The following is a 15327-nucleotide window of genomic DNA, read 5'->3' as shown; positions in this document are numbered from 1 at the left end:
GGCATTGGGTGCTCCAAGGAGCAGGCTGGAGGCTCAGCTTCTCGGGTCCTGGCCCCAAACCTCTGGCAACAGAATCTGCTTCCATGAGCCCCCCTCCCCCGTGATCCCTATTCCCAGCAGAGCACGAGCAGCTCCACTGCAGCCCCTCTGGACCCCACTGAACTTGATCTACTGGCAGAACACATATGGAAAGGCCAACTGTCACTGTTGTGGCATGTTGGGAGGGACATGTGAGAACACTGTGGATGAAGTGCCACGCTGGCTCCCAGAAGGGCCCCAGGTCACGGTGTGAGTCCCTTCCTCAGCACACTTCACTGCAGTCTTCTTGCCTCAATGCCTGCCAGCCCCTCACCGAAGAAAATCATCATGGCTATGATCTTCCTTTTGGTTCTTCAAATCTCAAAACTATGTTTAAAAAAAGCACCATAGTAGGCAGAACAAGTGCAATAGCACAGCAGGTAGGGTGTTTGCCTTGCACGCAGCCAACATGGCCGATGCGAGTTCGATTCCTCCGTCCCTCTCGGAGAGCCCGGCAAGCTGCCGAGAGTATCTCGCCCGCACAGCAGAGCCCGGCAAGCTACCGAGAGTATCTCGCCCGCACGGCAGAGCCCGGCAAGCTACCCGTGATGTATTCGATATGCCAGACACAGTAACAACAAAGTCTCCAATGGAGATGTTACAGGGCCCGCTCGAGCAAATCAATGAACAACGGGAGGACCATGATACCATGAAGTAGGCAGGAAAAGGACCCCTCACTCACAGTGGGTAGGAACACGGGATGGAGATTCCTTCCCAAAGCCAGAATAGAGCATTCCCGGAACCCAGCAATTCCATCTCGTGGAATGTGCCACAAAACACCAACACACGAATCAGAGAAGATCCAGAAACGCACACTCATGCTCACGGCCATGCTTCAGATGACAGGCTGGCCCCTGAAGCAAGCTGAACAACCGACAGCAGCTGAGTGGGGGAAAGAAGCCTGGCATGCAGACCCGGTGGAACATGCTTCTGCTCTAAGAAACAGGAAATCTTGCAGCTTCCTGTGACATGGATGGAGCTGGAGGGCACCGTGTTAGACAAAGGTGGTCAGAAGGAGTAGAAAGGACAGCGCTGAATGATCTCACTCATATGAAGTGCAGAGAAATGAAGCAAGGAAATGGTCAGTATGGACCGATGACCAACCAATCCTTGGCCTTGGCTTATGGACACTGAGATCATCAGAAGCTGTGGTTGGGAGTGGGAAAGGAGCCAATGAGAAGGGACCAATGAGAAGGCGCCAATGAGAAGGGATCAATGAGAAGGGGCCAATGAGAAGGGACCAATGAGAAGGGGCCAATGAGAAGGGGCCAATGAGAAAGGGCCAATGAGAAGGGGCCAATGAGATGGGATCAATGAGAAGGGGCCAATGAGAAGGGGCCAATGAGAAGGGATCAATGAGAAGGCGCCAATGAGAAGGGGCCAATGAGAAGGGGCCAATGAGAAGGGGCCAATGAGAAGGGACCAATGAGAAGGGACCAATGAGAAGGGGCCAATGAGAAGGGGCCAATGAGAAAGGGTCAATGAGAAGGGGTCAATGAGAAGGGGCCAATGAGAAGGGGCCAATGAGAAGGGACCAATGAGAAGGGGCCAATGAGAAGGGGCCAATGAGAAGGGGCCAATGAGAAGGGACCAATGAGAAGGGGCCAATGAGAAGGCGCCAATGAGAAGGGACCAATGAGAAGGGGCCAATGAGAAGGGACCAATGAGAAGGGGCCAATGAGAAGGCGCCAATGAGAAGGGACCAATGAGAAGGCGCCAATGAGATGGGATCAATGAGATGGGATCAATGAGAAGGGGCCAATGAGAAGGGACCAATGAGAAGGGGACAATGAGAAGGGGCCAATGAGAAGGGACCAATGAGAAGGGGCCAATGAGAAGGGACCAATGAGAAGGCGCCAATGAGATGGGATCAATGAGAAGGGGCCAATGAGAAGGGACCAATGAGAAGGGGCCAATGAGGAGGGACCAATGAGAAGGGACCAATGAGAAGGGGCCAATGAGAAGGGACCAATGAGAAGGGGACAATGACACAGGGACAAAGGGGGTTTGTTGGGGTGGAAAGCTGGGAGACACTCTGGTGGTCAGGAAGGTGCAGGAACGTTGTACAACAAGTCTATACACTATGGTATAGACTTGTATACTATTGTAACCGAGCTCTCTCAACTATAATAATGTGTTTCCTAAATCACCAACCCCAGGAGACCTAAGACCCAATCCGGAGCCTGTTCGACCTCCCTCCTGCAGTCAGCAATGCCCAGATGCTGAGTTCCAGATTTTCTCCATCTTTATGGTCTCACTCAATGACTGGCTCTAGGTGTCTGGGAAACGTCAGACTCTTTCTAAACTCTGGTCCTTGGCTGAGCAAATGCATGAGGCGCTACCAAACTCTGGCCCATCCTAGTCTTTCTCTAAATCTCACCACGTTTTTGTATGTCTCGTTGTGTCCTATAAGTACACTCTCAGCTACCCAAGACAGAGACCCACCTGCCTCTCCTCTCTCTCTCTCTCTCTCTCTCTCTCTCTCTCTCTCTTTGTATGTGTGCGTACACACACACACATACATCTTGTGAGTGCTGATACTCAGTCACCAAGACCCAGAGATGCCTGTGACAAATGCCAGGATTTCAGAAGGAAATTCATGGGTGATGGGCAGAGGGAGGTGGGTCTTAGTGGGTGCAGCTCACCCCATCTTGGGAAGTTCCTGGCAGACTTCACATAAGGGGTTACCCCAATAATCAAACACCTCACCCGAAGGTTCTATTTACACAGCACATCAGGACAATTTTTTTAAAAAAAAATACTTTTGACACTCATTAGACTTGTAATCGTCCACTGAAGCTCCTCTATAACAAGAGATAAACACTCCATTTCTAGTGGATGAATAATAATTGGGTACCGCTCAGCACTGCGCTTTTCACAGGTCTAATTTTAGAGCATAATTAATCCTGCTGAAGCTGCATAAGATAAGTGAAATATTTAGGCAGCTGTGTTAATTCATGTATTTACTCCTAGACAGACATTCAGAATTGGACACGGCTTTCCGGGAAGATTATCTTAAGATGCCCCCTGGGGCAACGTCATTTTCTCAGGCGACATCGTTGCCTCCAGATGGTCTCGAAAGAGGAAGTTGAGAAGACGGATTTCCCACCCCTGACAGCCTGACCAGGAAAGCAATGAGCCAGGACAGAACCCATCATGTGAACGCAGACACTCTGCCAGCACGTGCAATGGCTCTTGGGACCAGTTCTAGACCTCTGCCTTTCAACTCTGTGTCACGAGCCCAGCCTCTGTATGGAAGGTGGTTTCCATGCTCCCGTGCTCAGTTGACACAAAATAAGCAGAGTTGAATCACTGAGTTGGAGATGGGCCACAGAATGGAGAAAGAGGAGGAAGAGGAGGAGGGTGTGGAGGGCAGTTGTGTCAGTGAAGATGACAGTGGCAGAGGTGACACGGACGAGGGTGAGGGTCATGATGGGGATGGTGATGACCATGGGGTTATGGGTCAATGTGTGTGTGTGTGTGTGTGTGTGTGTGTGTGTGTGTGCGCACACACATACATCTAGTGAGTGGTGATACTCACTAGCCACCAATGACACACTGAACCATTTCTGAGTTCGGGTGTTGTACCAAGTTCTTGGTGCATTCTCTCATGTGACCCCCGTACCAACGACCTGGGTGGCCTAAAATCCCCAGGAATGGGCCCAAGGCCTCCTGAGCACCATTTGGGAGCCCCCCAAGTCTCCATACAAGACCAATATGCTCTTGTGGGATGAGACAGCCCCCAGCCCCCCTGAAACAGCCCCACTCTGCACCGATGGTGTGAATGGTACTATCAGACTGTCGGGACAGCCTTCCCTCCCCATCCCAAAGCCAGCGGGTTCAGTTCTTTCCCGAACTCACTGAGATCAAAACTTCTGTGTCCTTAACATAAATTCCCTTCACAAACTGGGGTTGTCTACAACTCGGTTTCCAGCCTACACCGTTGCAAAGCGTGCCGGGATGGTGTGAGCAGCGCTCGTTGGGTATATTTTTAGTGAACAAGCAAGAGAAAGCTCTGCTGAACAGTAGATCTGAGCTCTGGAGCAGAGTCAGGAGCTCAAGAGCTGGCACAGGGATGAAGGCGGGGGTCGGGGGTAGGGGAGGATGCAGGGCTGCAGGGTCTTACCGTCACCCACAAACTGGAGCAGCGCCAGGTCAATCTGCCTCTTCCAGGGGGACCCCTTCTGCAGGGCAATCCCGTAGCCCGTGGTGGCAAAGATGTAGCCGCTGCCGATGGTCACCAGCTTGCAGCCCTCGTCCCGGCCTGCCTTGTAGTTCAGCACGGCCGCGTCGTAGATGAAGGCGTCCAGCTTCCTGGAACGGACCGAACAGAAAGCAGGGGAGGAGTCACAGGCCTGGTGGGGACCAGCTCAGGGATAGCATCACACCCCGTGACTCAGGGCCACACTGGCCCCTCACCGTACAAGGAGCTATTTTTAAGGAGGAGAGAAAAGCCAGAACTGTTTTATTTTTTGTTGCTTGGTTGGTTGGTTGTTTTTTTTTTTTTTTTTTTTTTTTGCTCCGGGTCACAAGCTAAATAAAGATACGAAGCGTCCTTGCGCCCAAATGAGTCAAGCGTCATTCAAGCGTCAAACAAGTGAGAGCTGAGAGCCTGTTTGCGGCCCTCGACGTGACAAAGGATCACATCAGAGCAGAAGAAAATGCTGGGGACAGGAGAACCGGTGAGGTAGGCAGGAAGAAACAGCCTTTTCCTCCCCAGAGAAACAGGTCTGCTGCTTCTTAATGATTCCATCCTTTTCAGAGACCAAAATGGTTTAGAAATATTAAGCTCGAAATTAGCATTTAAATCTCCTCTAATCCCATCACTCAGAGGAGGACAACCTCATCAAGGAACAGGTGAATAGACTCGAAAACTTCTCAGGTGTGTGTGCACGTGGACACACACACACACACACACACCCCGCAAATAGACACACAACTTTAAAAACAAAAGTGGGCAAACTTCTTCTGTGAAGACGAGGTTGCGATTGGGGCTCAGGGCGTCTGTGTCTGCTGTCACTCTCAGCTGAGCTGTCGGAGCCTGTGGGGGGAATAATACCCCCACCCCACCCCCAGGTTCCAATGTCATAACCTCACCCTGAGCTTTGGAATAGCTGTTTGGGGATGTGGTCATTACAGACTTGGGACAGGGTCACACAGGCCACACAGGAGGAGGGTGTGACAGGTGTGGGGGTGGGGAGAGATGACACAAACTGGACCACAGATGGGCATTGGGACAGAATGTCACAAAAGAACGATGGGGGGGGCTGGCACAACGGCACAGCGGGGAGGGCGTCTGCCTTGCACGCGGTTGACCCGGGTTCGATTCCCAGCATCCCATATGGTCCCCCGAGCACCAACAGGAGTGATTCCTGAGTGTATGGGCCAGGAGAAACCCCTGTGCATCGCTGGATGTGACCCAAACAGAAAAAAAAAAGAGCACCTCAATGAAGCCTCCCGAGGCCACACACCTCTCTGAAGTTGAAGGAGTGGCTGACAAGGCCCTGCCCGGCCCCGTTGGGCTCACAGCCCCAGGCTCCTGGACAGGGAGGCCCAGACTGCCCATCTCTGCTGTCCTGGCCCCTTGTAGGGTGGAAACTGTGACGGTGGCCCCCGGGGACTGACCATGCAGGAACGCAGCCAAAGGCAAGGTGAGTGACCTCCGAGGGCTCCTGAAACATGGATAACCAGGGACTGGACCCCTTGTCATGCCTTCGCGACCCCCACAAATGCCCCTGGGTGCCAATGTCGGAGAGGCACATGGAGGGGCTCAGGCTCCCCACCCCTCCACGCTCAGGAGGGCATCTTGTGGTGCGGCTGCCCCTGGTCACTGCCATCCCCCAGGAGAGCTGGGGGGGCTCGGGCCATGCCCAACGCAGAGGGACAGACACCTCTCCTCAAACGGTGGGAAATGGTTCACTCAGCCGGCGTCCCCCTTCTTCGGTTCCCCCCACGAGGAAGCAAGCACTTCCTGCCAGGTGTAGATGAGCCTCCCAAGCATGTCCTCATCCTCCTGTGGCCTTGGGGTCCAACCCCAAGTCTGGGACCACCTGACACCTCTCTTCATCCCGCTGCCTAGGCTGGAACCACGGTTCTCCCAGGTCAAGCTGGGCCTCTGCGGGGTCACCAGGCTTGTACCGTGGGCGTGTGTGTGTGTGTGTGTGTGTGTGTGTGTGTGTGTGTGTGTGGGAGGGGGGGCTCAGCCCTCCCTAATCCAAAGCTTCCGGTTTGAGCTTGAGTCTCTTCCCAGCGGCTCTCTGGGGGTCTCGGCACATTCTAGGGCTAATTATATAGTTAAAGTTAATTATTCATTCATTAGCATGCAAGCAGCCTTCAATGGGGCTCCAATGAATTAATAAAACTGTGTGTGTGGGGGCTGCTCTGGGGTGACTGAGCATTCTGACACAGCTCCCAGCCACACTCGGGGGGCTTCCTGCTGGAAGAGAACTAAGCTGGCCGGCGGCAACTTCCACCCCTCAGCGTAGTGGGGCCAGCAGGGAACCAGGCTTGGGGTGCAGGTCCTCTGCCAGCCATCTGAGTACGGCCCAGTCTTGGGGTTCTCTCCTGTGAGACAGGGGCGGGCAGGAGCTGCGGTTCTGTGTGGCCAGGTCTGCAGCTGAGGTGACCCTGGGTGTGTGTGTCCCCATCGGGTGCTGAGAGACAGGAACAGTCAGAGCCAAGGCCCTTCTCCGTCTGTGTCACACAAGGTGCTGCCCAGGGGGGCAGAGGTGCCTCCTGCCCTCTTGCACGCCGTGTCTGTCTGTCGGGACGTAGCCCCCGGTGAGGCCTGCGTACGACTCACCCCATCCTCATGGCAAATGATTTCCCCTGGGAATCTGTCTCCTCTTGTCTCCATCTGATAAGGATCTGATCCAGGCTCTGCCCGCTGTCCTGTGTCGCTCCTTAGTAACTTCTGCCCTTTGGGGGTTCTCTTTGGTGGGCATGGCCCACTTCCCACCCCACCCCACCCCCCTAATGTCTGAGGGCAGCTGGGAAGATTCCGGTTCTCTGACGGTCTTGTCGCTGATGGATTTCACGTCTGTGCTTTCTGAGGCTGTCCCTGTCATATGTGGCACTTATTTCTGGCATAATGCTCTCCGCGAATTGGGCGGAAAAGGCTGAGGGCGACCACTTCTATTTCTGTTTGTTCATTTGGCTTTGGGGCTGCAGCCAACTGGGCTCAGGACTCACTCCTGGCTCTGTGCTCAGGGATCACTCCTGGCGGTGTTGAGGGGACCAGATGGGGTTCCAGGAACGGAACTCGGGTCAGCCACGTACAGAGCAAGTAGCCTGCCCACTGTACTGTCTCTCCTGCTCTGGTATTTCTTTCTAACTAAGAAGATTCTGATAGTTGGGAATGATCACGCTGGGCAAGAACTGAGCGTTGAAAGTAGGTAAGGGGATAGACATGATAACTTTTCAGTATCTGTTTTGAAAACCACAACGCCCAAAATGAGAGAGAGGGAGAAAGAGAGAAAAAGAGAGAAAGAGAGAGAGAGAGAGGTGCCTGTCATACCGGCAGGCTGGGGGTATTGGGGGTGATGGGGAGGAACCTGGGGACACGGGTGCTGGGAAATGGACACTGGTGGAGGGATGGGTGTTGGAACACTGTATGACTGAACCCCAATCATGAACAGCTTTGTAAGGGTCTATCCTACGGTGATTCAGTTAAAAAATTAAAGAAGATTCTGAGCAGAGAGAGAGAGGGAGAGAGAAGGCGAGAGAAAAGAAGAGGGAGGAGAGAACAAGGAAGATCCATATAGAAGCCTTACCAAGTCAGAGAGGGGAAAGGGAGATAGAGGGAGCAAGAGAAAAAGAGAGGGGGAGAGGGAGGGAGAGGGGGAAAGGAAGAGAGAACGGGGGAGGGAGAGAAGACGGAGAGAGAAGGGGAAAGAGCTAGAGAAGGGAGGGAGAGGAGGGCGGTGGGGGAGAGGGGAGAGGAGAGAGAAGAGAGAGAAGGAAAGAGGAGGAGGAGAGTGGGGAGAGAAGACAGAGACAGGGCAAGCAGGGGAGGGCAGGGGTGGGGTGTGGAGGGAGGAACAAGACTGAGAGGCCCAGGCTGAAGGGCAGGAACCCAGGGGACAGCTGACCAGGGACTGAGAAAAAGAGTGTAGGGGAGGGGCGTGGAGGTCCAGGAGGCCGTGTACGTGTGTGCACGCGCACGTGCGTGAGTGTATGTGTGAGCGCATGAGTATGTGTGTGAGTGTGTATGTGTGTGTATATGTGAGTGTATATATTTGTGTGTATGTGTGTGTGATGTTTGTGTGTATGTGTGCGTGAGTGCTGTGTGTGTGCATGAGTGTGTGTGCAGACGCTCCCAGGCCTATCTCCTATCTGTCCACTTGGGCCTGCAGAGCGCACCCTCCAGTTGCCGTGCTAAGAGGAAGGAGATTTGGGGGCAACAGGAGCAGCTACGCACTTCTCTGAACCTCGATTGCTCATTTCTACCTCCAGAAAGAAACAAGTGCTCCAGGGCAGGTAGAGAGACGGCACCACAGGGAGGGCACTCGCCTTGCGCACACACACAACTGACCTGAGTTCAATCCCCGGCACCCCATACAGTCCCCCGAGCGTGGCCAGGAACGCAGAGCACAGAACCAGGAGTAAGCGCTGAGCACCCCCAAACAAACCAGAAAACATAAAGCGATTCCAGTGACGTAAGCCCAGGGTGGGAAGGCAGCAGGCTCTGGTCTCCACGGCTGTTCGGGGCACCTCGGACTGGCAGCCCAAAGCAGAGAGACACCAGCACGCAGTTGCCGGAAGCACATCGTCTGGAGGGAGAGAAGCGAGGCTGGTGGTGGTCAGGGGACAAAGCAGCCGCCTGCTTTCTGAGCCTGGAGCTTCTCAGAGGACCCTCCACGGCGGGCCAGGGAGACGGCGAGTGTGAAGGTGACGGGGACTGCCCGGCTCTGTGCAACGCCACCCCAGGGAGACTGCCTGGCAGAGCTGTGCAGGCTGACGGGGCACAGAGACCAACCTGGGCACAACCCAACAACAACAGCACAGGCCCCGGGGCAGGGAAGGGAGCTGTCGAGGGTTACCAGAAACGCCGCTTCTGACTCTCGCTGAGCCCGACCGTGAGACCTGGGCCCTCTGGCCCGCGTTCTGTCTCTATTCCCATCGCAAGAGAGCTCCTGCCCATTCCTTTCTTCCTCTCTCCCTCCTCCTCTCTCTTTTCGGAGTTTACAGCACTGAGAACCAATTTTAGTGCCTCTCCCCCCCACCCTTTCTGTCCATTTTGAACTCTGCATCGGTGGCCTTGATGATCCATTAATATTATTTTAATAAAGTTTAACAAGAACTAATTCCAAGCACCAAAAAAAAAAAAAGGATAGAAAAAGCAAAGCAAAGAGGCGGCCAGTGCTTTCCTGAAGAAAATTCCCAGCTCTCAGATGGGGTAGCAATTATTTCTGAGCTGTATTTGCAGCGTGGGGGTGGATCTCAGAAACCAGGTCAGCGTCGATCTGATTTTCTCGGGAGATGACGCTACCCCAGTTAGGAGAACAGCTCACTGTCTCTGCCTGCGTTCGAACTCGGCAGCCGAAAATGAACCCCTCTGAGTTTGATTCTGCCACGAGCAAGAAAATAGAGCGGAGAAGAGCTGCTCAGATGATATCCTGGAAGGAACCTGCTTGGTGCGGCAAGCGAGACTTCCGCGAGGATGCTCGGGCCTTCTGGTTGACCTCGGCCTCGACCATGGCGCATTCCAGGTGATCCGTTTTTTTAGAGGAGGCTGCAGTTCCACTGAGTCTCGGACTGGTGATCACTAAACGTCTTATTATGCAATGTCTGCGCATCCTGACACACGCCGATAAATAACTTCCGTTCCCAGCTCTTCGCAGAGCTCTCAACCTAACTGCCCAGTTGACATGGGCCAGCACGGGGTTGGGGACGGGCATCCTGCCCTGATCCTGCGACTTCATCCCACACGGTCATGGCTAGGTGGTGGCTAGGTGGTTTGATCACTTCTGTGGGTGGCGTGGCCTTTGTGGCTCTGAGGGGACACTGATGGCTCCAGCTTACAGGGCTGTGATGGCACTGGCAGCGTCCCAAGTGGTGGCATCACCCAGACCCCTGGGACTGGCAAAGGGGACCACTGACACAGGATGACGACAGGTGCTGTCCCTGTGGCCTGCACCCAACCCTGAGCTCACTCCGTTCCCTCTTACAACACCTGTCCTTTTGCTGGCCCAGTGTTGGATATTAATCCTAAGTGTTTTAGGCTTCATCAGTGAGTTTCCATTTTTTCCTCTTCCCCAGAGAAGCTTACAGTGCTCTTGTGAGCACCCCTAATTCCGAGCTTATCTTCAATCTTTTCTTTGTGCCTCGCCTCTCATTGTTACACTCCCCAAGTGAGTCTTGGTTAGTTATAAGGCAAAACTTCTGGTGATTCTGGACTTGGTATTTGAAGTCAATTACTTGCTCTTCTTTTCCCCTAGAGCCTTTTCATAGTTTCCCATAGAACAGTGCTCTTTGCTTAAACACACAAAGACCATTAATGTTGTGCTCCTACATTTGGGAGCTGATTGACTTTGAAATAGATCTACTCCTGGGCATCTGTCATAACTACTTGACTCGGGCTTCAGTTGCCATATTTCCTAACACCCCACAAAAGGAGGTCCTGCCGTAGGCCTGGGGTGACCCAGGGAGAGTGGCAAAGCTATCCCACCATCGAAATGGGACACTCTAGAAAGCATAAAAGCACAGTCTTGATGCAAGCCGTTACGACTCAAGAGACAGGACTCCCAATGGGGAAGGACAAACTGGACCAGCTTGAGGACTTATCATTGGATTTACGGTAAAAGCTTTGCTTTCCCTCAGAGCCCAGAGAATTAAGTTTTGAAATCTATTATCTCTTACTGTGTTTATCCAAATAATTGCAAGTATTAATAAGAAGTAAACTTAATTGTTTAGTCTGTACAACTACAGGGAAAGAGAAAAGCAATATAGATGTCCCTGGGAGACAGTGCATCTCCCAGAGTTAATCCCCCCAAGAGAACTGTCTCCAACGAAGTGCCTTACCTCTGTAAATGACCAATCACACCTCCATGCAGTCCTACACCTCTGACCCCTTCAGATGTGCTGTAAGTATGCTAGCAACTCTGAAATCAAGAGGGTGCTGGAGAGTTGAGGGCTCCAGATGGAAGCTTCTAGAAAAATCTGGAACTGCCTCAGATATCATGAACACATCACGGAGAATCAAAATCAAGGGGCCATTCTGACCATCAGTCTGTGGTCCCCCGTCTCTTTGTTCCTCTGCTGGGGAGGCCTGGGGTGGTGGTTCTCAACCACTGAATGTCTGCGACACGCACCCACACTTTGAACTCACACAGAGCACTAAAGATAGAGCACTGCCATCTCTCAGAACTCAACCAAATAACCTTTCCCAGACCCTGTGCGGATTCGCTAGTGAACTCAGGGGCTTCAGAAGCCTGTGCACCAGAATCCCTTGGGGCCCTCACACTCAAGGGACTCGTGATCCCCTGCCTTATCAGTACAGTCACATCCCTGCATACTCTGAGCCTTGCAGAAAGTGCGTCTTGGCTGAAAGACAGTCCTCCTTCTCAACCCTTCTGGCAAATTCCTTGGTGTGAGGGAGGCCAAAAGATGCCTGTTGGCTCTTTCCCAGGACCACTACCCGGGGGTTGAAATCAAGAGGGCACTGGAGAGTTGAGGGCTCCAGATGGAAGCTTCTAGAAAAATCTGGAACTGCCTCCGATATCATGAACACATCACTGAGAATCAAAATCAATTACCATGGAATTGGATCCTGATCCCTAAGCCACCTGCTGGGTTTTGACACAGAAGCTTCTCAGAGCCGTCCAGGGGACCCCGGTTGGTTCGCTCGGGTCTGGCACGAGTGCCAGGCTTGCAGTGGGCCCCCTCACCAACGCCACCCCGAGAACACCCGTTGCTGATGACTGAGCATTTATAAACCTAAATGCATCTCAGCTCCGGGCTCGTTTCCTCCCCTAGAGCAGATGCTCCGAGAGTCAGCTCACGCGCATCCCAGTCACCTTTGCCAGTGCTCGCGAGGGCCCTCGGCTGCCCGGACCCTGCCCGAGACTGTGGGCTCAGGCGGGCTCAGTCAGTGTCGGGTGTCACCCTGCCCAGAGGGCTGGCTCATCAGTCACCCAGGTGCCCACCCGAGGCCGAAACAACCCCCTCCTGGAAAATCCCCTCTGCCCACAGGATTGCAAGATTTTCACATCAAATCCTACACACACACTTTCTCTCTCTCTCTCCCCCTGCTTCACCCCTCTCTCCCCTCCTCCCCCTCTCTCTTTTCTGGTTTAGGGTCCCACCTGGCACGACTTGGGACTGACTCCTGGCTCTGCATTCAAAGATCACTCCTGGCTGGGCTCAGGGGACCATCTGAGGTGTCAGGGACTGAGTCAGGGTTGGCTGCACTCAAGGTAGGTATCTCACCTCCGGCCGTATGACCCCTCGGGCCCCCTGCATTCTCGCTGACCGCCCTGACACTTTGAGAACACATACACACACACTCACTCTCTCCCTCTCTCTCTCTCCCTTGATCATGGCAGGCCACGAGAGAATGAACCAGAGTGTCCAGCTTCCCTCCGCCTGACCTGCAGCGTCAGTGGATTCCTGAGGAAAAGGCAGTAAGTCTCTGTGTGCAACATGCTTTGGGGACTCTCAGGGCCAGTAAGCCCAGTGCCCTCGGGTGCCCAGCCACCGGGCAGGAACCTGCCGCCCACCTGCACACTCGCCAGCTCCATCGTGAGACACAAGTCCTCCGTGGGGCTCGGGGACAGCTCGTGCCCCACTCGCTGTCTCCTGTATGCTTTCTGTCGACCCCGCGGCTGGTGACAGAGGTGGTTGTGTCTGCGGTTTGTGTTTTGGAAAGCTCTAGGAAGTGCTGGGGTGTGCCCCATAGCTAAAAGCTTCTCAACTGTTCTGAGGATCAAGAATCTGTTCCTGGTGAGGGGACAGAGTGATAGCACAGCAGGGAAGGCGTTTGCTTGCACGCAGCTGACCTGGGTTCAATTCCCAGCATCCCATAAGTTCCCCCGAGCACCGCCAGGATTAACTCCTGAGTACAGAGCTGTGAGTAACCCCTAAGCATCGCTGGGTGTGACCCCCCAAAAAAGAATCTTTTCCTGGTGCATTTGAGAGGGAGGAAGAAAGTTGTTGGGGGTGGAGGGGGGAGGCTCACAGCGGTCACATGTCCAAGGCCAGGGCTTGGAGGAACACTCTGGGCTTCTCATTCCACCAGGACTCAAAGTCCCCCTTGGGTTCTGTGTCTTCCCGGAAACTGCCCGCGTTTCTCTGCCCTTGGAGCTGTGCCGACATCTCTGTCTGTGGCCCTCGGGTGCCCAGCACTGCCAAGTTCGCTCTGGGTTTTCTCTGCCCCAACTTGCTAGATTTCAGGGTCTCGGGGTGGGGTGGGGGTTGGGGGGCCTCCCAGAAAAGTGATCTCCAGAATTCCAACCATTCCAGAGCGGCTGGGCCATCGCCCCGCTCCCCTCGCAGAGGGAAGGAAGCTTCTAGAAATAACATCCACAGTGAGGGGAGGAATCGCTCTGCTTCCCTGCAGGGTGTGGGGACCGGAGGAGTTCATTTATACTTCTATTCTCCTTCCTTCAAAGAACACCCTCGTGATTTTGACTCTTGTAAAATTATTTTATAACCCATCCCATTTTTTAAAATAATATTGTTTCATCATAAAAAATTTTTTTTAAGGAAATAAGAAGTGAAAGGGAACTCAAAGGTCCCCCAGGAGACAGGCGCTTGATCAAAGGGCTGGCACCCGGGGTCCCCTGAGCACCGCCTGGCTCAGACCTGGCGGCGCCAGCATCATGGGAGAGAATCTCCTCCATGGAAAAGGCCTCGCAGGGCCCCACATGACTGTCTCGGAGGAGGGTGAGGGCCATGACAGGCGTCCGACGCCTGGATGCTCTCGGCCTGGCTCTGCTCGAACATGGCTTCTCAGAATCCCCCCATCTCCCCCTGCACGATATTCAGCCCCCCCCGCCCCCCACACACATCAGAAATGCAACCAAAGACCTAAGAAAGGGGGAGAAAAGGACTCTGTCATGGCCTTGCAGAGAGGAGCACTTTGGGATTATCAGTCAAAAGATCCAGAAGCCATCAAAAACAGAGAGACAAACCTGCATGTAAAATGCAGCCTCATCACGGACCAAAAAATGATCATCAGCCAAGCTCAGAAGGCACACGAACATTGTCTGGAAAACAACCTCAGACTCACTCACTGCCAAAAAGAGCGGGCCTGGCTTCTCCAGTCAATTAGTAATAAATTAATGAGAAGGTAACCAAAGGGCATGGGAGGTGGTTTGGGGAGCCCCATCCCTCACCCTTAAACCATTTGCCTTGCACGTGGTCATGGGGGGTGGTTTGGGGAGCCCCACCCCTCACCCTTAAACCATTTGCCTTGCACGTGGTCGACCTGGGTTCGATTCCTCCGTCCCTCTCAGAGAGCCCAACACGCTACCGAGAGTATCCCGCCCGCATGGCACAGCCTGGCAAGCTCCTCGTGGCATATTCAATATGCCAAAACCAGTAACAACAAGTCTCACAATGGAGATGTTACTGGTGCTCAGTAGGATTGAGCAAATCGATGAACAATGGGAAGACAGGGCTACAGGGCTGCTGACCAACAAGTCCTAACTCCGATGCAGATTTCCCATCGATGGTGCCTGACCGAGATGTTCTCCCCTTGGAATTGGTCTGGCCCTGCCAGAAGACTCTGCCAGATGAGAAGAACCGAGAGGGGTGAAATGGGGTGGGGTGGGAATCCCCCAGAGCCCCCACCCACAGGCAGTTCTCATACATGGATGGAGCAAAGAGGAATTTCCCTTGCAGAGAGATTTCTCAAGGATGCGTGTGAGCTCTGACCTGGAATTCCAAGCAATTCCTTCTGTCTTACACGGAACACGCCGACTTCACACTGACACATGCGGACACACGTGGTATGTCAAAGTCTGGGAACAACCTCCCCACCCATCACCCGGGGACAAGAAGAGTCACACAATAAGGATCTACTGTGAAAAATAGAACCATAGCTATAGTCCAGGTGTCCATCAAGAAGGTTCTGGAAGGAGACACCTGGGATGAACAAAACTAGCTACCTGGGGCTACGGGGCAGATAACAGATGGGAAAGGGGCCCTTCACCATGGGCGGCTGGACACACTTTCTTTCTTTCTTTCTTTCTTTCTTTCTTTCTTTCTTTCTTCTTTCCTTCCTTCCTTCCTTCCTTCCTTCCTTCC

The 15327-nt window shown here is 53.5% G+C and overlaps 1 protein-coding gene across 1 annotated transcript in view; it reads right to left on the bottom strand.

The window, feature by feature from the left end:
• Window positions 1-15327, bottom strand: part of GRIN2A (glutamate ionotropic receptor NMDA type subunit 2A) — a 291832-nt gene that overhangs the window by 22782 nt on the left and 253723 nt on the right. The window contains exon 12 of the mRNA XM_056107403.1: window positions 4205-4392. Within this exon, the coding sequence (XP_055963378.1) occupies window positions 4205-4392 (188 nt within the window). The remainder of the gene's footprint in view (window positions 1-4204; window positions 4393-15327) is intronic.

The sequence above is a fragment of the Sorex fumeus genome, unplaced genomic scaffold (assembly GCF_029834395.1).
Source record: "Sorex fumeus unplaced genomic scaffold, SorFum_2.1 ptg000165l, whole genome shotgun sequence".
NCBI lineage: Eukaryota > Metazoa > Chordata > Mammalia > Eulipotyphla > Soricidae > Sorex > Sorex fumeus.
This window is presented reverse-complemented; position numbering and strand designations above follow the sequence as displayed.